We start from the raw sequence: 22428 nt of genomic DNA, 5'->3' as shown, positions 1-22428 counted from the left end.
ACACGTGGCTCCGGCGGGTCCCGGGGCTGGCGGATGCTGCGGTGCCCTCCCGGTGGGGTTCCTCTGCCAGTCTGCGGCGGAGAGGCTTTCACAGCATCCTTTTTTTTTCCCCTTTCCTTTTTTCCTTTCTCTCTCCCCTATCCGTCCAAGTTTTCTTTTAAAAAAAACCCAAACTTTTTTCTTCTTTACTTTTTTTTTTTTTTTCCCTTGCAAGAGCCACGCCGTGGAAAGACGGCGTGGTGGAGGAGGGAGAAACCCCTCCCCTTCCCCTCCCCTCCCCCCGTGGCTCCTTCCTCGGAAAAGAAACATTTTGGGGGTTTCCTCCCCTCCTACCTCTCCCTTCCCTTCTGCGCCGCTCCGCTCCCCCGAGCCGAAGCCGCCGCGGCGCCCGCCCGCCCCGCGGCCGAGGAGGGCCCGGCGGGGCAGCCGCGCCGCCCCCGGTAAGCCGCGCACCGGCCCCTTTGTGAGCAGAGGGGCCGGGGGGGGATGCGGAGCGCGGCGGGGAACGGGGCCGCCTCCGTTTGGCTTCGGGGCGGGAGAGCGGCGGGGGCCGGGCCAGGCAGCGCCGCTGTCGCCCCGGCACTGAGCGCTCGCTCGCACCGGAGGCAGCGCCGCCCGCCCGTGGCCCCGGAGGTGCCGAGAGTAAGTTGTGCTGCGTTAACTGGAAACGGCCTTTTTGGGGGGCGGGCTGCGAGGAGTCTGTCTGTCTGTCCGTCTGCGTGTCTGCTCCGATCCCCCCTGGCTTGCGAGGGGGTGCAGACCCCGCTGATTTGGCTGCTGGGGGCGTTGGGGCCGTTCTTGGCTGGGAAGAAGGAGCGTGTTGGGGTTTGGGGGGCTGTTCCCGAGGAGTCGAGGGAGATTTGGGGTGCTGGCATCTCACTGCCGCTCTTGAAGAGGCACATGTGCTGTATTGGGGTGGGGTGCTGGGAGTAGCCTGGGACGCTCCATGGGACTGTCCTGCTGTCAAGGTGTTTTTCACAGCGTCAAGGCAGGGAGATGTTTCTTTTAAAGTGAAATCTGCAAATTATGTAATGTCTTAGATGGGTCTGTAGGGAAGCAGTCGCACAGGTCCGGGTAACTTGGTCTTCACAGCTCTTCTTTCACATAAAACCCTGGAGAAGCGATGCTCAGAGTGTTACACTTAGCTGGAAAAGGGAGCTGCCTGCCAGAAGCGAAGGCGTTACAGGGAAGAGGGGTGACTGTGAACCGGGGGGGTACATGCCCGTTTGGGGTTGCCTTGGAGGGCGGAGAAGCTCGCCATCCTCCAGACCTGGCAGTCAGAGCGCAGCCTCACACCTGCCGTTTCTCAGAAGATCAGGGCTGCGCGCCCATGAAAAGCCTCGTCGCAAAGGTTATCGCTAAATCCTCCTTCTTTATGCAATCTGAGTCATGGTGCCCACAGCCATGCAGGATCTGCTACTCACTTTTTCCCACAAACGCACGTGCTGTTACTGAGAATTTTGGAATGGTTACCACGTAAACCTCAGCTCATGCTACTACACAGGTAAACTGTGCTAGGGTCCCCAAAAATGGGAACAGAGGAGTGGTGGGGAGAGACTGAGCTTCTTCAGATCCTCCCAAGTGTGTGTCTCTGTCCCCAGTCTGTGCCTGCTCAGAGAGGGCAAAATTCAGTTTCCAGATGACAGCTTCAAACATGCAGCCAGTGCCTCTTACCCTCCTCAGTGCAGCTGGGATTTCTGTGAAGTTGGTGGTCGGTTTGCGCAAGGATAGAGCTGGGGTTGGGTGGTGTAAATTCTTAATTGCTGTCACTAATACTGTGGTTGCATTGCTGAGAAACAAAGGAGAAAATGTGCCTTTAGAGCTATGTTTTTTCTCTTGTTTCTCTTTTTCTCCGTCCCCACTGGGAATGTTTTGCTCTTTTCTCCTAGTCTTTCCCTGCAGCTCCTTGCCACCCGCTCTCCCCTTGCCACCCAAAGGCTTCTCTGTCCTGATTTCTCCAACCTTGGTTTGGTCAGCAATAAAGAGATAGTGCCAATACTTAAATATGACATCATTTGGTTCGGGTTGATACTGTGGTTAGATTAATAAAAGCTGTGGGGAGGTGGTGTGTTCCTGAGCTGTTATTCCAGGCCGCTGCAGACCTCAGCTGGTGGTGCTTGCCAAAAGCTCTCAAGATGGGAGAGGAAGGCACATGCATCTCTGTAACTTAAGATGTGGATGGTGTGAGAGCTGAGTAAGCCATACAGGAACCATATCTTTTTAGAGAGTAAAGGTGTTAAGCGTATATGTCATTAGGAGGCATATTTATTTAAAATAATGCAACTAAATGCTACATTAATTAGATCCTTGATTACGTGTAAGTAAAGGCAGAGTCAGGTATGATAGCAACTTATCCCCTTTTGGTCTACTTCATTACAACCTACACTTCTGGTTTGCATTTGTGCACATCCTGCATCCTTCTGCCTCAGTAAGGTATTTATTAGCTCACCATTTTGCTGAAATCAGTCTCAGCCTTTAAAAAAAAGGTGCAGTGGTGTTTGCTGTAGCAGGATTTGGTGATTTTGTGTTAGTGAGTGGTCAAAATGACGAGTAGAATTCTCCCCCCTCGCCCCTCACCAAGTGTGAGATTTCAAGTTAAGATTTAGAAGTGAGAGGTGTAGAAAATCCTACTTTTTAAACTTCTGGAACTCAATGCTTCTGTTCAATAGGTATTTAAGAGTGTGAAAATGTAAATTCAGTTTTAGTAGAATGGTTAAATGCTGGTTTATGTTGTCTTTGGAGAGTTCAGAGCTGCCCCTTATTTCCATCCTCTTCAGTGGAGAAATGAAAAGGCCTGTGTGCACTTCACAGGAAATGAGTGTCTGATACAGGCTTGCAGGCTGCACATTTCCAAGAACCGCTCTCAAGGTATTTTGATAATGCACATTCTCTCTGCCTTCTCCCTTCCTGCTCCTCCTGCATTTTGTGTGCTTCTGTTGTTCACAAACACTTGCAAAGTTGAGGGGAAGAATCGAGTGGTGCCACTGTTAAGTTTGCAGATGGGCTCCTTTAGCTTTGTACTGGAGCAATCAGTGGCTGGGTTAAGCTGGCAGCATTCACTTGCCTTTGTTGCAGAGGGTTTTTGTCCTTCCCCTCACTCCCTGCAAATGCTGAAGAAAAATTTTGACTTTAGACTATGACTTGTGCAATGAGGGAATTTTTTGCGTGTATGTGATTCTGCAGTTCAGAAACAGTTTGGATCTACTTTCGTACTTCCTCAGTAGCAAAGTTTATTTGGAAACTTAGGCTAAAGCTAAGAAAATGAATGTGGCTGTTAGCAGTTGGAAAATGCCAGAGATCTGCAGTCTGTACTGTGTAGCTGGGCTTCTGCACATCCTGCTGAAGGTGCCTTGCAGAAGCTAAGGGGATTCAGCATAAGTTTGCCTTGGTTGGCACACTAGTGATGATGAGCACAGGTTTGATTGTGTGCAGGAATGGTTTGTTTATGCTTTTTGACAGACCAGCAGTGTTGTTCTTTATCCATATTTTAGTCCTTCCTTGTTTTCTGGTGAGATTTTCTGGTGTGGAAGGAGAGAAGTCGGAGCTGGAGAAACATTTACTGCTTTAGCAGTAAAGAGTGAAATCTGCTGTTTGTCTAGGGGGCATGCTGATATTCAAGTCAGCAAATTCAAAGAAGAGATGCTGTTCTTTTTAGTCATCAAAGAATGAGGAAAACATGGACAGAGCTATTTTAACTCTGCAGCAGGTCCATAGTTGATTCCTCATGTTGACTTCATATGCCCTTGTTTACTACTTCAGTTTTGCACAAAGGGCATTTATGCCTTGTGCTGGGCTCCCCTTACTGTTATGTCAGGTTTGAATGGTTAAGAGGTGACTTAAAAAGGTGTAGCTCAAAAACCCAGCCCTTTGCTGCTGGATTCCTCTGCTTAAGGTCTACTAAAGCATGATGTGGTGTGTACAGCACAGAAACAAAGCAAAGACATTTGAGAGAGAAGAGAAATGAGACTTCTCAGATCAGCTTTCTCACTTTCCCCAGTCTACATGATTGGAGTTTTTTCTTTTATGAGTTTTAAAATTAGTTTCTTTTCAATCTTGGTCACCTTTGAACTTCCTCTCATCTGGTTTTTCTGAAAGAATACAAAAAGAATGTCCTGATTGTATTGTATCTTTCTCTGGCATCCTCTTGTGTGTATATATATATATATATATATATATCTGCTCTCTAAACTGAGCAAGAAATTTCTCCAGTCTCTCTCTGTACAGTTACGTGTTACTTCTTATTACCCATCTTTAGGCCTACCCTCTTTGTTTCAGCTCTGTATGTTTTTATTTCAGGTAACTAGAACTGACTGTATTCTCTCAGGTGGTGACATTACTGTTATGTTCCCATCCATTTTACACCCTCCCAGTCCCGCTTGCCTCTTGGTTTTTAAATGACTGCTTTTGCATTCGGAGCTGGAGCTTTCCTTAATGAACCCTCAGCGCTGTTACTCGGCTCATTGGTCAGCTGCACCACTTAATTTATTGCTCTTGAAAAGATAGACCCAGCTGGTTTTTCCACAAGCCTGCGTGCATTTGCGTGTGTCAGGACAGAGTCTTGCCTGACCTCCTGCTGCTTTCCTGCTGACAAATTTTTAATGACCTCTGACTTCTCTGTCCTGCAGGGAGTGAAGTGATTTTGTCACTGTTTACCCTGGGAAGGCGATGGAGAGGGCTCACTACATTTTGAGTTGTCTGCCTAGATTTAAGTAACACGAGGCTGTGAGCTGCCTGCTGGGGAGCAAGGTTAAGCCTTGGGGGTGTTGTGGGTAATGACAGCTTGAAGATGGAGAGACAATTCTAGGAAGAGACCTGGGTCAACCTGTGAGTTTGCAGTCAGGGGAGAGGGAGCTGCTTGCATAAAAGATGGGGGAGCCTTTGGGCTGCTTGTACCCACCAGCCTGTTGAGGACTGAGGTGGGATGCTTTGCAAAGTGGGCTGAGTCAAACCAGGGGAAAGATGCAGTGGCTGGGAGGGTGGCAGAGAGGTGACCAGAGGTGCAGGGGCTGAAATGCCTTGGTTTCCTCTGGCCATTCCTCTTCCATTCACCCTGTGGCATGACTGCCCCATGCCTTCTGCCCATCTGCTGATACAGTTCCTGGCGTGCTGCTGACTCTTTAGCTCGTGTAGCTGTCTTGCTTTTTGACTTGCTTTGGGGAAGCACAAAGTGTGTCCTGTCATCTGTTGCTTCTTCAGGTGCCATCTGCCTGATGGGGAACTCTGCCTGGGAGTTGGTTCTCCCCCCACACCAGGTAGCCTTGTGCTGCTTCTGCCTTAGCAGCACATGTCAAAAAAAGTTCATTCCAATACTTGCAGCACTCTGGCAATTGCTAGTGCAGCTAATTTGCTTGAGAGAACACTTCTCTTTGTATCTCAACCATCCACTTCCAGTTCCAAATCTCCAGGTATAGTCCACCGTGCCCGGCTTGCTTTCTGCTTTAATGTCACTTTTCCCTGTCTCTTCTGATAGAACACTCTTGTTTTTCCTTTCAGGTTAATCAGCATAAGATACTGGGAAATCTCCTCAACATCCTGTACAAGAAAAAAATAATACCTGCTTGCTTGTGTAACTTTACTGCAGTGTCCCTGTCCCCACTAGCTGGTATCTCACTCAACTAAATGATTCCCCCCGAGGTTTTCTGGTTTTGATAAACTGGAAATGCCATATGTTTTCTGGGTTTTGTTTTGTTTATCTTGGCCACCTACTGTCCCAGTTTCGTGACAGCCATCCTCATATAAATTTGTTCCCTACTGTCAATAATTTATATTCCTTTATATTGGCTCCTCCAGGATTATTTTTTCATCTTCTGAAGGGTTATTGAGGTTGGAGAGAGATTTGAATAGGGACTGTGGTTTTGTAGTGTGTGTGTTTGATGTCTCTGATCCACAGCAGAAGCCCTTGCCAGCTGTTGCACCTACAATGATACCTGCAGTGTTTCCTGTATTATCCCCAAGCCTCAGGCAGCATCTCTGTGCTGTCATTTGTGGGAGCTCTGCATGCTCTGTAACTTAAGATTTCCTAAATTTTCCTTTTTTTTTTTTTTTTTTTTTAAATTTTTTAATTTTTATTCTTTGTACTTTTGACTCTCAGGACTAGTTTCTTTATTTTGTGCGTTGGAAATCCCCCACTATAAAACTTAGTGTTGTGGTCTGCCTGTGCTTTCTGACCCTTGCCCTTTGCTCTGAAGGCACAGTAACTGGTGCTGCATAAAGGCTCCTCACATCTTTTGAAGCTGGTCCTCCTGAAGAGCCAAGGCAGGGTGTTTCCCTTGTCCCCCTGTGCTCCTGTTGGTTAATCATCTGAGACTCCTCTAGCAGCGTCGTTCTGGTAAGGATACTGAACCAGCTTTAGCTGCAGACACTGCTAATTCCTCAGAGTTAGCTGCTTCTTTGAATTCCTTTCAGGCTTAGTGTGATGGTTTTTATAAAAAGCTGTGGTTGTGGTCGGCACAGGGACCACTGATGGCCTTTGTGTCTCAGGATTTACTCATTTCCTCAAACAGGGTTCTGGAACAAAGTCAGTTTAGTAGAGAGAGGCAGAGGAAATGTACCTGTGCTGCTGGTCTGGGGGTGGGGGAAGCTGGTAATGCTGAGGAGCCATGATGGGTTGGAGGCAGCCCTGGGCATCGCTACCTCCTTCCCACTGATCCCCCTCTCAGCAGGGAGATGGGACAGAGCATTTCAAGTAGGGAGACATGAAGAACTGCTGTTATCTTGGCTTCTTTCTTCTTCCTCCTTGTGCCCTCTCGCCGTCTCCTTGTTTCTGCCCCCAAAGTGGGGAGAGCTCCAGCCACCTTTCCAGAGGGCTGCTTCCTGAGCCGGTGTGTGGTGTGGAGGGAGGGATGGCAAGGCAGCAGCACCGATTCTGTGTTCCCTGGCCAAGCACAGGGCTGAGGTTTTGTGTAGCTGTGCAGCGCTGACATTCACAGGAATGGCTGCTCGCTGTGATACTGCAAAGGTCAGGAGCAACGCCACTGGGCTTCCCTCACTTACCAAAAATGCTGTTGGCCAGAGGCAAGCAAAAACTGTCTTTGCTTAAGCCATAGCAGGATAGGCTCAGCTGCAGCTTTGGAACTTAGTAGTAACTCCTCCTGATTTCCTTTTTCTGTTTTTTCTTCTTGTTTCCCCAGTTACAGGAGAAGGCAGAAATAATTCAGTCTTCAGTAGAAGATGTTTTTGTCAGAAGTCAGATGGTAGTTTTGTTAGTTTTACTTGCTGTGGAATAAGCTGTAGTTGCTTGTGGCTACTGCAGAGCAGCCTCTGAGTTCAGGGAAGTGATGACGCTTCTCTGTTCTGAAATTGCAGGATTATAGTTTCACATTGGGCTATTTAGATGAGGAATAGGCTCTTTTATTTGAAAGTATTTCTGAAAGTGCATAGTATTTCCAAGGCTTGAAGAGGGAACCCTAAAAATGGATGTCTTTCTTCCTGCTCCTTCAGTTAGTCCAGTAAAGACAATTAGTTTTTCCTTTAAACTGCCACCTTGGTGGGTTTTTCTTAATGTGTGTCATGGAGAAACCAAAGTGCTTGCAAACTACCCTGCCTTGAAGAGTATTTGGCACACATCACAGTCGTGTTGGTTTTCTTTTCTGGTGGAGTAAAAACCTTTCAGCCCCTATCAGCAAAGTGCCATATTAATTCAGAAAACACATGTCATAGAAAATTATGTTAAGAAGTACCAAACAATAACATTAGATCCATGCAAAGTTATTTGTGAGTTTTGAAGTATGTTCTCCAGACCAAAAATGTCAGGAGGTGTTTGATAAGACAAGTGTTCTTGCAAGGTGTCCAGCTGCTGATTCCCAGAGCCCGCATGCAGGATCTTCCTGCACTGTGTCTCTGCTGTGTGAAATAGGAACTGCCACAGTGTGTGTGCTGCCTCAGCTTATTTTATTTAATATTGCATCCTTGGATGCTGGTTGTATAGGGAAATGCAGTTTTGGTTTGGGGTATGTATGTGTGGTGTGGTTTGGTTTTTTTCCCACATATTCTCTCATGTGTCAGACATAATGGCACCATGGCATCAAACTGCCATGGCATAAAAGACAGAGGGAACTGCAATGTCTCCAAGGCCTGCTTTGTGCTGGAGAAATTGGCTGTGATTAACACTGGTCCTCTTGGCTGAGCTGGGCCACATTCCTCCTCTAACCACAGCTCCCTCTGTTCTCTTTGGCATGTCTGTGCATCTCCTTTCCCTTCCCCCTCCGCGATCCCTTTCTGGATCAGCTCTGGTCACCTTGGCTGTGGCAGGGTGCTCATGGCGAGGGGCTTTGGTGTGACCATGCACCGTGGCGGTGACAGCGCGATTCCAACCAGTGCCGGTGTGTGGCAGGTGGTGGCGGCCTGAGAACCAGGCTGGCCTACCATCAAAACCCAGTGCTGCGTGCTTGGCTCTTACCAGGGAGGTTTCTTCCAGCCCTTTGCTCAAGCTTTCCTTTGGAGCAGCCTTCCCAGCCACAAATCAGTAGGCAGCGCATTTCTGTGGGATGCAGACGTGCAAACAAGCGATGTCTGCTCCGGCTCTGCTGCCTGCAGTAGGGACGCTGTCGCAAGGGCTTGCAGGGTACGTCAGGGAGAGCTTTTCCTAATTATCCCAGCCTCCATCTAACTGCTCTGGGGACTGCAGGGTTGATATCTGGGAGATGTCAAAGCCAAATGGAGCAGTAATGGGAAAGTGTAATAATGGGATGGACCTGCAGTTTTGCTAGTGGCAAGTCAGTGTAGCTTGTGGGGTGTGTGCCCAGTTTGGACTGGGCTGGGCTGGAGGGTGCAGAGAAGCAATGTTATGTGGGTACAAGTGAAGCTGTGCAGGGCCTGCCTCTGAAAGGCGTGCAGAAAGCTGGGATTGTTTTTTCAGCTTGCTGATGGATCCACTGGCAGACACGTGACTGCACACGTGGTGGTCTGCTGCTCCACCAGGTTAGTGGGTTTACTTTTCCGTCTGCATGGTGAGGAAGAAAAGTCTTGAGAGCTGGGGAAGCAGCAGAAGAGCATGGGCCTGAACAGATTGAGTCACAGTGAATGGATACCTGTGTGGTATCAAATTAGATACTCTAAATGTTGTGTTTTGTATTCAGAACAAGTTGGGACTTTGCTGTTCTGAATCCTTAGGTTTATTTCTGTTGCCATCATCTCTTAATTTTTGGGTTTTATAGTTCCTGCTTTCAGAAGATGATGGCAACTTCATGATCTTTCCACTTGTCCTTGGGCCACCTGTGAGCTGCCTGGACCTAATCAGCTCATGGCTTTGTAAATAGCAATAATAACAACAGCAGCAACAATCTGCTGTCTCTGTTGCTATCTGAAGTGCTGTATACATGTTTCTACAGTAACACAGATCAAAGAGATAGAGACAAACAACCTGTCCCCAGATTTGTTGTATTTTAGATCCACATTACAGCAAACTAATGGGCTTAGTCACCTGCTTGATGGATGTCTTTTTCTTTTCAAAGGATGGATTTGCTCTTAAGTAAAGCTGTGCAAAAACTGGGAAGTGCCACATCAGAGCTTTTGAATTTGGACCACTTCCAGTCCTGACATTCAGAAACTCATCCCTATGGGTGGCAAAGACAAAGAGGTAAGCTTTTTCAAGTGTCCTAGAAGAAGAGTGCGAGGATGCATCATAGCTGAGTACTTGAGGCTGATGTTGAACATGCCAGATTTGTCAAGCCCCAGGGTGCAGGGTTGGCTTGGCTGACACCACACGATGTGTACAGTCCCCTGGTTTACTAGAATTGTCTCCTTATATAAAACACCCTGCCTTGCCTGGGTCATGAGTGAGGAGGAAAGCAGAATGCCGTGTGTCAAGAGCACTTATTTTGAAAAGCTCTTGAACTTGCAGTAAATCAGAAAGTCTGGGAAAACTTATCCAGCCTTTTAATTAGCAGGACGCCAGCTTTTTAGGGTACGTTGCTTTGACTGCAAGCATTGTTCTGACTTGCAGTAGGGAGGTAGTAACTTTTTTGGGTGTTGGGGTTTTTTGGGGTTTTTTTTGAAGGGGAAAAGAGGAAAAGCAAATCATGGTGTGATAAGTCAGCAGAACTAATTATGCATGTATGTTTTATTACACCCCTGGCTTGGTTTATTCCTCATCCTGGGTCTGCACATCCTCCTTGATGTGAAGGCCATGTACGCCTAGGACTTGTTGACCCATTAAAAGTGAACCTTAAAGTTAGAATCAGGAAGCACTTCTAGGGCCAATATTACTGTAAGTGATGCTGTGCTGCAGGCCAGGCACTTACCTCTTGGAAATGGGTCACTGAAGCTAAACAAATTCTCCCTATCTGAGGCTCTGACCTATATGTAGATTTCAAACCAAGTGAACAAATTGTCAAGGTGCTATTTTTGCATTTACTTTGAATTTGAAATGATGACAGTCTCAGTTCTTAGTCAGTCAGATTTCTAGTAGCAGTGGATTTTTCTTAAAGGACTTGGGTGAATGACTGAAGGTTGAAAACCGGGACAAACCAGTTTGGGCTTTTCTTCTGTCAAACAGAATCTACAGCCCTAAAGAAATTATATATTTGTTGTTATTTTTAAAACTAGCCTGGAATTGAAAGACAGCTGCCTGCTTCTGTTTTCGTGCTTGAACTAAATTTCCAATCTCGACCCGTGAAATTGGCAAAATTTCCATTTGGATCCAAGAGAAATTGCTCTTTAGGAAGGTTCTTTATCACTTCTTTTGAAGCTATAGCCACAGCCCTGGAGGCACCTGGTGGATGACCTTTGTTTTCTATAGGAGCTGATGTCAGAGGGCCCTATAGCTTCCTCACCCAGCAGAGAGAAGAAGGAGAGGGACAGAGATGCTGCAACTACTTGTGGTGCCTTCTGTGCTGAGTTTTCAGTGGTGATAGATGGCCCTTGTTGCTGTAGTGGTGACTGTGTTTGTTTGCATCCTCCTCACTAAATCACCTTCACCTAAGATTTATTCTGACTTGCTGAATGGTCTGAGCAGCATTCATCTGCTGCCTTTTTTTTTTTTTTAATGGAAAAGAAAAAACCCAACTTGATTAACTCATTCCCACCCCTCCCACCTTTCTCTAAGCACGGAATTTCCCTCCAACTATGAAACTAAGTAGAGGGCAGGATCAACAGCACTCAGAACAGTACCAGGGACATTAGCAGCTTGTGGACTGCAAATGACAGGGCTATAAGCTGGATAAGCTTCCCAGGCTGCTCTTGGAAAGGGTGCTTATGGCTCCATATATGAAACGTGCCTGGCAGCTACATTATTGGTATTACTGTTAAGTATTGAGAGAGATGTTAGACTAGAAAAGATGTCTGTAGTGAGGCACTGCCAGGCGCCTGCCTGCTCTCCCTAACTACTGTGCCCCTTGAAAGATGTTTGTCCTCTCCCAGGGCACACAGTGTGGCCACCAGCATGGCCACCCAGCTGGCACCAGCACCAAAAGGAATGTGAGGCTTTTGAGTAGCTAGCAAAGGGTGTGAGACAGGGGAACCTTGCAAGGAGCTAAGCTTAACTTGAAGCTCTCCTTGTAGAGCAAGCCCAGCACAGGTCCCTGCACATTCCCTGGGGGGCTGCCTGCCTGATACGAGCCCTGAGCCCCAGTGCTCTGGCAAGTCTGTGTTGGGGGGGGCTGCTGGAGATGAAGTGTGTCTCTTCCTCTGCTGCAGGCTGTGCCAGCACTCTGTTCTGCTCCAAGCATGGCTGTGCTGTGAGTGAGTATGACTGGGTTAATGGAGTATGTCAAGGGAGCGAGGGCAGCGTTTGGCAGCGAGCTACTGACTTGTCAGGCTTGGGGAAGTGGTACGTTACAGCTCAGCTTCTCGCACAGAATGAGCCTCTGGCTTAGGGCTGTGGTTTTTTATTTGTGCCTATACAGACACACACATTTAGAATATGTATTTTTTTAATATAATTGAAGTGACTTGGATGGCTGTTGGCAACACTGGGTTCAGAAATTTGCATTTCTGAAAACAGCCTGACGATAACAAGGTGCAGGAGATGAGCAGGGTCGTGAGAGTACATTAGAGGATGGTGACTGGGAGAGGGCAGCATTGTCAGCAGGCAGGGGGAGTTGTTCTGGAAGGGCATCAGCAGTGCCTGGTACCAGTGTTAAGCGAACTCATTCAAGATAGTCTCAGCCTTGAAGTCAGTGTAACATTTCTTGAAGAGGTCTTGATCTGAGAGCTTTGCTTTCTCCTGACATAGTGCATGTCTTGGGACGTGGGACAAGGGAGTGGTTCCTGGGATTTCTGCTTTTGCTAAGTCCCATTCCCAATCTTTTTGTTGGAGAAAGGGCTGGAGAAGTGTGAGGAAACCTTTCTACCTTTCACTGAATGACAAAGTAAATGATACTTTCCTCCTTTTGGAAATCTTTCCCTTTTGATTTGTGGTGTCATTTCCAATCTCAAGGCCACTCTGAAGAGTCCTGAACGTTTAGCAGGGGGAAATCTTGAAATGTTGAGATCTGCTGGGTTCAAACTAGCCTGCTGGAGGGTATGCAGGAGCCCCTGGCTGTGAATCACAGAAACCCAGTGGATGAAGAGCTCTGTAAAGTGCCACCTTGTGCTGGTGGAGACCCAGCTGGAGCCCTTTCTGCACATATATCCTCGGTTCTCCCTGCAGCTGGGGGTTGGTGACATGCAATAGCTCCTTAGTACCCTCTTTGGTACTCTTGCTGTCTTTTTCCCTTGGGAAGTGTCTTGCCCAGGATGAAGAAGGTATTGGGTTTGCCTCACTCTCCTTCTGTCCCACAGGCTGGATGCAAAGGAGGAAGCATGGTAAAGGCAGCATCTTTCCAGGATTCATGGGCTCTTTGAGAGATGATCAGAGGGAGGCCAGATGACCTGCACAACACACACACCACAGTTTCTCGTCTGCAAAGGCAGCATCGGAGCGTTCTCCCCAGCCCCGCGCCACCCGGCTTGCCCGATCGTTTCCGGATGTTTCGCAGCTGCGAGTGGGAAGTCCTTGAGCGATCCCTCAACATCCTCCAGGCCAGTGACTTCTACTGGGGCCCCTTGTCTGTGGGGGAGGCTCACGCCAAGCTCCAGCGAGAGCCTGTAGGCACCTATTTGGTGCGGGACAGCTCGCAGGGGAACTGCTTGTTCAGCCTGAGCGTGCGGATGCCCACGGGGCCCGTCAGCCTTCGGATCTCTTTCCAGGAGGGCTATTTCCGCCTCAAGAACTGGTTTTCAGACTGTGTGGTCCGCCTGCTGGAGCTGGTGGTGGCGGGGACCCGGAACAATCCCTTGCACTTTGATGAGATGGGGGGAACTCCCCTGGTTTTCTCTGAGCCCTTGTGCCGGAGCCGCCGGGCAGTGCCCACGCTGCGGGAATTGTGCTGCCGGAGCCTCCCTGCTGGTGCCACGACGGATGACAGAGCAGGGCTGGGGGGCTCCTTAGGAATGTGTCTGAGGGAAGAGGTGTTCTCACCCCTGGACAGAAGGGGAGGGTCAGAGGGGAGCGTTGGCCCCAGCCCCTCTCTGTCCTGGGCTAGGAGATGATGCCATGCCTATGGGAGATGAAAGGAGATGCCTCTTTTGTGGCTGTGCTGGTGGGATGTGTGCCGCACCAGTGATGCTGGACTGGCTGCTGGGAGAGGAAGGGGGAGGGCAGAGGGAGCAGAGCTTGAACCCAGTGGCTGTGACAGATGTGTCCTCATACATACTCAGTGAGTGTGACTTTCCCAGACGTGCCTGGGATAAAGCCAGACCTAAAGAGCAGACATTGCCACTGCCACCAAATCCTGCCCTTTGTTCCATTTATAACTTAAAAGCTCCAGAAAAAGGTGAGTTGCCTGTCCTCCCAGGTCAGCCCTGTGTTCTTTTCTACCCCAAAGTGCTTGAGCTCATTTCTGCCTCAAATCTGCCCTGGTGGAGTGCAGCTGAGTCCAGTCCCACAGCAGTGCAGCTTGGACATCAATGGACATGACCCTTGTGCTGACCCACGAAGCTGTGGTGGAGCAAGAGCACGTTTCACTCCTTGCAGCACGAATGTGACGCCTGTTACTTCATAGGCCCGTGTTTGCACCGAGTGGAACCACTGCAGCCGTGTACGATGCATGCAGCTTCACTGGCTTTTGCATTGCTTTATTCGATTGGATTTTTGAGAGTGAAGATGGGTTATGCTGTACTCAAGGGCATGGCATTCCTGAAGAGATAACCCTGGTCTGGAGAGTTGTGTCTGACCTGGGAGGGTGTGAAGAGATGGGATCCTGCACCCTTCCTTAAGCTCATGTGGTAGTGTGCTGCTGCCATCTGTCGAGCATCAGAAGATGTTTTGGGTTTGCCTCTGAAAGGCAAGGAATTTTTTATATAAAACTTCTAAAATTTTAATAAAATTTTTATATTGATTTTTAAAAGTCAATGAATACATGGCTATAACTTCATTCCCTTGTAATGTTGAAACCCCAGTTAGTTTAGCACCCAGGCTTGGCAATCAAACTGAAACTGAATAAGTGACTTTCTCATAAAGAACAAAAGCAGAGCATAAATGAGTGGTCCTAGTTGGGAACATTAAACTTAAATTCATCTTGTAGTGTAATATAGTGAAGAATTTTCTAAACAGAGAATACTTCTGAAAATGTCAGCCCTACATTTTTAGAAAGTTTTTTTAGTACCTTAAAATTTGTACTGAGTGTTTGAAAGAAAAAAAGAGTAATTCAAGATCTTAGAACTGGGCACAGCATCAGAGAACTTAACTGGTGAGTAAGAGTATAAATGGGAGGAACACAGTTGGCTTAAACAGGGTCATGGTTCATTTCAGGGATAGTCGGTGTGATGTCTTCAAAATAAGTGACTGAAAACAGCTACATGAAAGAAGAAATTCAGATACTCTGAATTTCTGAGCCAAACCATTTTAAAGGCTGCTAAACATCCGTAGCTGGGCAGGCAGCCTGCTTTGCTCATGCTGACTTTTCTCTTCAGACCTGTGGAAGAAAAAAGCTGAAGAGGGGAAGAGAGTACAGTGACTTTCTCTATTGTCTTCAGCTGTTTTATCTGAGGAACTAAAGTGTGTGGTCGGCACAGAGAGAGATACAGGCTGTGATTCATCACAGGAGCCTAACTTAGACATTCTGAATTATTCTCTGGAGGGCTTTGTTGCTCTGCTGGCAGTGAGGTGCCTGGCTGCTGTCTCAGGGCATTGGCTTATCAACCAAGGTGGTTAGGTAAGTGTCAGGGAAGTGGTGATCTTGTCCTTGCTGCGTGCTCCTTCCAGCTGCAGGGAGGCCAGAGGCAGCTCGGTGGCCCTGCAGCTACTGCATCTCAGCCCAGTGCAAAAGCAGGAGTTGGGATTGTTCATTTCTGCAGGTCGTGTGCCCTGGGGTGGCTGACATGTGGGCACAGTGTTGCTTGCTGCCAGCATCTCAGGTGGCTCTGGGCACCTCTGGGACCATTGCCAGGCTCTTGGGTGAAGCCCCTGCCTCAGCAGGGTCAGCCACAGAGCTGCCCTCCCTCTCTGCCATGGAAGAGTGGGACTGGATCTGCTGGCTCAGGCATCATGTCCACCCCTCGATCCTTTGCTTTCTTGAAGGTGTCTGCTGAGGTGCCTTGGCTCCCTTCCTGCCTTCCCTTCAGAAAGCAGGGGGGTGGAGGAGCAGTATAATTTCTTCCATGTTTAGAACTGAGCACAGGAATGCTTCTGTTTTCTGGCCACGGTTATACCTCACTGAGGGAAGAGCTTTCTGACAGTATTGCTCTGACCTGGCTGTGAACTGTTCTCATTTGGCCGCAAATGAGCATCTTGGGTTGTGTAGCTGGGGGCAGCAGAGGAGCCCTATTTTCAGCCTGGATTGCACTTTAGGAAAATCACACCATGGGAGAAAGAAATAGTTTGGATTTTAATAAAGTCTACTTTTTTTTTTTTTTTTTTTTTTTTGTTTAATTGCGCAGCAAGCAGTTGTCTCAGTCTTACAAGTAAGTCAATTCCATGCAGTGCTGCAGCGAATTGATTTGAGATCTGTGGATGAAAAGCAGTGAATTACTGCCAAGCATTGTTATATTGTGGAAGTTGAAAGCACATCATGTGTGAGTATCCTCATTATTCCCAAGGAGAGGTCACTCTGCAGATCAGGATTGGTGCAAGAAAGGAAATCAATGTAGAAAGAACAGGAAAGTGAAAAGTGCATTGGCTGAGGCAAACATTAGAATCCTTCGTTCTCTGCTTGGATGTTGGAAATGAAACCTTTTTCTTTCAGCTCTTGAGAAAAAAGATGTACAAAGCAAAAGGGTAAGAATTTACTTCCATGGGGTAACGCTATCCTGCTGCTTTCATTAGAGGGAGATGTTCACTTTAATGACCCTGCCTCTGAATGGGTCCCTCTGTCACGTAGGAGTAGCTCCTGGTGGTCTGTATCCAAATGTTTCTTTTGGTGGCTCCTAAGGGGACTTAAAAAGAAATTGCAAACTTCCTCACAACCTCTTGAGCACCATTTGGGGAATAGAAGAAAATTGTTTGCATTTTTATATGTTATGTTATACATTTCTCCAGCTGACTCATTTCACTTTGTTGAGGAAACTTACACAGGCTTTGCAGATGGTTTTTTTCAAGTGTTCTTCCTAACAGCAGAAGTTGAAAAGTTTAGTGCTTGTGAGAGGGGCTTCCTCTACCATGCTGTGAAGGGTCTGGATCTCAGTCCCCATATGCTGCAGGCATCCAGCAGGAAACTGCTCTTTGTCTGCTCCCAACCAGCTGTGTGTTGGTAATGCTCTGGGGCCCCAAGGGTTAATTTCCCGAAATTCTTCACTGGAACTTGCTAATAACTTCCATATGTACCCATGTGTGTGCTCAGGAGGGGCCCCACAGCCATCAGCTCTTGTAATAATACTTGATTACCTCTGACATGAAGGTCTGTATGTCATTAGGGATCAGGATTCACCAAAAGACACAAGTTTGTGCAAAAACACTTTAAAAATGTGTTAACATCTGCTCTTCTTCATTGATAGGGAAATGAACTCTTAGGTAGTCAAGCTTCAGATAAAGCCTGTGTACACACAGGATCTCCGTTTTGACCCTTACCCTGATGTCCCTCTGAAAACATGTTTTTGTGTTATTGGTCTTTAAGTGTGCAAAACCCCTTAATTGACAACGCACCTTGGTTAGGGGAATGTGATGGCTTTGCCTGACTGAGCTCATTTTGCCCCAGTTCCTTAGATGTTTGGCATCTGTACAGTTAAAACTGCACGCACTGGAGCTTTCTGCCTGCCCTGTGCCATTCCCTGGTGCAAAGGCTGGGCTACTGAGGGCAGCCTTCAGAGAGAAAGCAGGTGTCAGAGGGAGAGGGAGATGTGGCAGAGTCACTCTGAAACTCCTGATGCCTCCCTGCAGAGCTGCCTGGGTCTTGGCAGACTCCTGCTGCCTTCTGATCTCAGCTGGGGCTGGCGGAGCTGAGGTTTTGATTCAGGCAAAGCAAAGTACTTCCAAACGCTTCCTGTGCAAAGGTTGGCTCGATAGTAGGACTCTTCAGCCAGAAAAGAGATGGCTGAGGTCTGTGGCAGAGATCTGTAAAGCCTAAATGCCATGGAGTAGGTGACCATGTGTTTTCTTAAAAATCCAGGGAGGCGTCTGATGAAATACTTCAAGACTCAAAAGGAGACGTTTCTTCATGTGACATGTAGTAGCTTAAGCTGTGGAAATCTCTGCCACAGGCCACCAGCAAGGCTAACCTCTATGTGGGTACAGAAAGGGATTAAAGGTGATTGATGGAGCACCTCTGGAGGAGGAAAAGCAGAGTCGGGAGAGGCAGGACCCAGGTGGAGCTTTTGAGTTCTGTGCCTTGTAGAGCAGAGCTCTGCTATGGCAGGAGTGTGGGAACAAGCCAGCCTAGGCTCAGCCTGAGGCTCAGCAGCACAGGGGCAGCCCAGGCCAGCTGAGCCGGTGGCTGGGTGAGGGACAGCTGTGCTGAGCTCCCAGAACTGTGCTGGGCCTCTCGAGACAGAGGGGTCTGCACCTGGCAGACCTGTACAGCCACCCCTGCAGTGCAGTTGCGTGCCCCAGCAGTTCGATGGCAGCCCCAAAGGGAGCAGCCCTCGGGCACTTCTTCCCAGCTTTCACAAGCAGAAAAATTGGGACACCCATCTGATGCCTGGAGGCAAGCATCAGCACAGGCTGAGGATAAAAACATCACCATCATTCAGAATGAGTGAAGGAGCCTGAATTGTCAGCTGAGGGCACTGGGGGAGGCCAGCATCAGCCCGAGGTGATGGCTGGTGAGGGCAGAGCTGGGGGCTCCCAGCCTGACTAACTGCATGTCAGAAAGGAGCTGCAGAGCTTTGAGAAGCAAAGCACTAGGCGGGCTGCTAGGCTCATCCATCCCAGAGCAAATGACTTGCATACACTTTTAAATATTTTTGGCTCCTGAGCTACCTGCTTTTCCAAGACACTACCCTTGCCATCAGAGCTCTTGATCTTTGAGCTGGTCCCAGATGCCACTGAAATCAATGACCAGGTTATTGTTCCTCTCTGAAGATTTTGGATTAGGCCTCCCTGTTTTGTCAGGCTGATATGAGCAAAATGTGGGTTTTCCATACTAAATGTAATCAAAACAAACCCTGCTCCCACTGGCTTGTGCAACAAATCATGCTGGGGGAATTGCTGGCGTTCGGCATGATTAGCCCAAGTGCAGATGCCTTCCAGCTTGTAAACAATAGCCTAAAGGATTGGAGAGGATCACAAACAAAGCACTTACAGAGAAGACAGCATTTTCAAAAGGGACTCGAGAGCTTATGTCCATTGGGGGTTTGTCTTTTAAAAATAAACTAGAAGTAAACAAATCAACAGAGACTGCTCTGAAGAATCTAGGAGAATGAAAGTGAGGAGACTGGATATAATACACCAAAAATTAAGTAGGGGAAAACTAGACAGGGCTAATGGGTCCTCTTAAACTTTTCAACAAGATGTCCTACAGCCTTAGGGATGGGCAGACATTAGACATGAGCAAACACCTCATTTGTCCTTGTGAATGAAGCCAGGTGGGATATGTAAGGGATGCAGGAGAAAACCCTTCTTCAGTTCAGGACAAAAAAAAAATCCCTAAAAAGCAGTGAGAGGAACAAAAGGATCAGGCAACTTGTGCTTGTTTTATGGTGATTCAGTCTGAAAGGGACATTCCCTCCTCAAACTGCAAACTAGTGACAAATTGCTGTGATTTTCAGACTCAAAACTGTCCAAGTCTTGTAAACCATAGTTTTTGTATTGTGCTTTTAATTATTTTTTTAATCTCATTTTTATATAGGGTTTTTAAGTGTGGGCTGAATTATTTTCAATTATGTCTCATTTCTCCTGGCCCTGGCAGAGTGAAGCAGCAAGTGCCCAGCTTCACACTCAAGAGCTCCTGCAAGGGGACAACAAGGTTTGTGACACTGATGGTCACTCATTTAATGACATGGTGAATGGCAGTTGCAGCCAGAGCGCAGCAGCGTCTCTGTAACTGAGACGGTGTTGCAAGCAATGCTAAGTCCAGAAAGATGTGAGCACCCTCACACTTCCCCTGCTTCTGTGTCTGCTGGAAACACACAGTTCATCCCTTTGTTTAAAAGGTTCAGGTAGCAGCTATTCTGATCACAGAGCATGAGGTGTTTGCCGGGTCCTTGCTGCCAGACTTTCAGTGCATCTTGAGTTGTTTTGGAATCCATGGAATCTCAAGCCTAGAATAATACAGGTGCAAATCCAGGTGTTCCTGGTAGTAGCCAGTCTCCATGTTCTAAGTGCTTCAGTACTACAGTTGTACCTTCTGCAGTACTGAGTTAGGAAGGAGTGATGGTTCCTTTTATCCTTGGTCTTCTGTAAGGAGCTCTCCTAGGCATTGGGATGGGAGAATGGGGTGCAGATCTCTTCCGGCTCTTCCAGACTGTGCAGGGAACCAACCAGATAGGAAGGCAAGTCTAATGTACGTGCTGAGATACCTAAAATAAGCCATGCAAACAAATCAGTCGTATGTTATCCAGATGGGACTGTTCAAATCCAATAATAGCAGTAAAGTGCTCCTGAACTCTGCAGAGAGAAAGATTATAGAAGGATCAGGTATAATTATAGTGCCTTATTATTACCGTTCTCATCATTCTTTCTAACAAAGCTTTTCAATAGGATGGAAAAACTTCTTGCAGGAGATCCTAATGTGTTTGCTGGCACAAACACATTAGGAAGGATTTTTTCATTCTTCCAAGGCTGTTCAAGTCAGCCCCTGTAAGTGGCATTACTAAATATCATAATCATCTATACTGTCTTTCAGATGAAGCCTTCTTCAGCATCTCTTTATGGCCTTGACTACAACAAACACTTCTACAGAAACACCTCACTGTTGCTACCTCTAATGAGAGCACCAGCAAAAAAATACCCCTGTGCTGCTCTGATCCTTGCCTTGATACAAGCCCTTCCAAGCAGGGTTAAGTAATACCCTTGAAATGAAATGTTAGTGTCTGCAAGTGGCTTGTCTGTGTACTGCTCCATGTATTCCACCTGGAATATAGGTGGAATCATTCAGCAAAAATTCTCTACTTTGGAGAAAGTCATAGAGCTGGAGGTATAGATCTGCAAGGTGTTCTCCCGTGCTTGAGTCCCATCTCCTCTGAACGCTAGTGGTGCTTGTTAAAAAAGCCCAGGGTTATCAGAATCAGACCACAGGGAAAATGGGTGAAGGAAACACACTTGCCTTGCCTGCAGGTTGGTCCTGTGGGCTGGCACCACTCAAGAGAAGGAAAAAAACCCTGACATTTATTCAGCAGTATCCCTTCCCAGATCACTGCAGATCCCTGGAAATACTGCTGTAAGAGGAGCCTGACAGTGCAAGGGAGCCAGCTCACCTTGGAGGCACAGCCACACAGTAGCTCTGAAACCCAGTGTGGACTTCCCAGGCAGGGGATTTTTCACAGGAGGGAAGTCCCAGGCAGCACTTCCACTTCTGCAGCTCCCCCAGCTTAGGGAGCAACTTGCTATGGGGAAAAGCTGTTGGTGAGCATGCGGATGGTAAAAACTCTACCAACACGTTGTTCTTAATCTGCAGCACACCCTGCACTGCCATCCTCATGGCCCTGATTCAGTGAATCCCTTGCACCTCTCTCAGCTTGGGGACGTGCCTGTACCTGTGCCTGTGTCAAGTGTTGCAGGACAGCATCTCTCCCGGGCTCCACAGCTCCATGCCCTGCTCACCTGCAAGTCCTGGGCAAACAGAGAGGAGAGGTGATGTGGTCTGAACAGATGCAGCAGGTTTGAAGGGGATGCCTTAGGTTTATTTCTTGGGCTGGGGGGAAGGGGTGATTTGCTGAAATGGGTCTTTCTCTTCTCGTCTCCCCTGAGCACCTTGGCTGAGCCTTGCTCTCAACTCAATGAAAGTAGGGCAGAGTCTAACCACATTTCAAGCTGTCTGTGTTTTTTGGATTCTGGGTAACTGTGATCTTTATCTGTTCCTAGAAAAGATTTAAACAACTTATAAACCACAACTGGGCAGAGATAATAAAGGAAGCAGTACTGGGGTGGGGAAGGATTTCCCCAGAGTGTACAGAGTGAGGAGAGAGTGGTCTGCAGGAGAAACCATGGGCCTAGCTGTGGCGGAGGGTCTCAGCATGGCTACTTGGGCTGTAGGGGGACACAGAGGAGGTGCCTTAGGGAAACCTCAGCAGTATTAGTAGCTAGGTATAAAATGTGGGTACATGTATATACATGCATACATATATATATGTAGAGAGAGAGAGAGAGAGCAAGTGGAGATAGAATTAGTCATGGAAGATGTCGGAACCCTGCTATGGTATCTATATAGTTTCAACTCCATGCACTTGCTCCCACTGAGGTTTGTGTCTCCATGCAGACAGGATATGCTTCCTCTTATACTCAGGTTTTTTGCATTTCTCATCCCTGTGGGATCTGTCATCATGCAGTTCTCCAGGGAAAGGAGACCTCCTTCCATTGGAGAGGTTAGAGTGGGTTCAGGCTCAGTGCCTTTACCTCCAGGCCCACAGCGAGGTTCACAAAACCCCTCCCATGGCCTGCAGCAGCCTTGGATGCTCCCAGTGCACTCAGCAGTGGTCTGTAAGGGTTTGAAAAACAAAACCCAATGATGTTTCTCTTGCATTAGGTCAAAACTACAAATCCTTATCCTGTAGTTCAGTCAGCCAGGAATGTAGCCAGCAGGTGGGAAATTCAGGGGTAGGGAGGAAAACAGAATGAAACACATTTCTGTATTGGCAAAAATCCTAGCAGAGATGTGGTTCTTCCAGCACATGTTTTTGCCAGGATCCTTTATTTCGTTTTCATAGCCAGAATAGGGCCTGGTGGCAAAATTATGTTTTTCCACCCTAGGAGAGTGTGCTATTACAGCTGTATCAGCCTGCATATTCTCCACAGTCCACAATCAAAGCAAAGTTGAGGAATTAATAGAAAGAAAAAACAATATATTCACTTGCCAAAGAGATACTTAGCTACTTAATCCTTTCCCAGCTGTCCTCCTGGGAGCTGGCAGAAGCCTGGAG

At 47.6% G+C, this 22428-nt stretch overlaps 1 protein-coding gene across 1 annotated transcript; it reads left to right on the top strand.

Annotated features, from left to right (window-relative positions):
* The first annotated feature begins 519 nt into the window (after positions 1-519).
* On the top strand, positions 520-14208 carry LOC121361177 (suppressor of cytokine signaling 1-like). The gene is made up of 3 exons (XM_041481621.1): positions 520-642; positions 9453-9577; positions 12721-14208. Exon 3 carries the CDS (start codon positions 12787-12789, stop codon positions 13468-13470), a length of 684 nt encoding a protein of 227 aa, XP_041337555.1. The 5' UTR covers positions 520-642; positions 9453-9577; positions 12721-12786; the 3' UTR covers positions 13471-14208.
* Positions 14209-22428: the final 8220 nt, after the last annotated feature.

This window comes from Pyrgilauda ruficollis, unplaced genomic scaffold (genome assembly GCF_017590135.1).
Source record: "Pyrgilauda ruficollis isolate IOZ18807 unplaced genomic scaffold, ASM1759013v1 scaffold56, whole genome shotgun sequence".
NCBI classification, from domain to species: domain Eukaryota; kingdom Metazoa; phylum Chordata; class Aves; order Passeriformes; family Passeridae; genus Pyrgilauda; species Pyrgilauda ruficollis.
The sequence above is the reverse complement of the archived record's forward strand: the minus strand, read 5'-3'. Positions and strand labels throughout refer to the sequence as shown.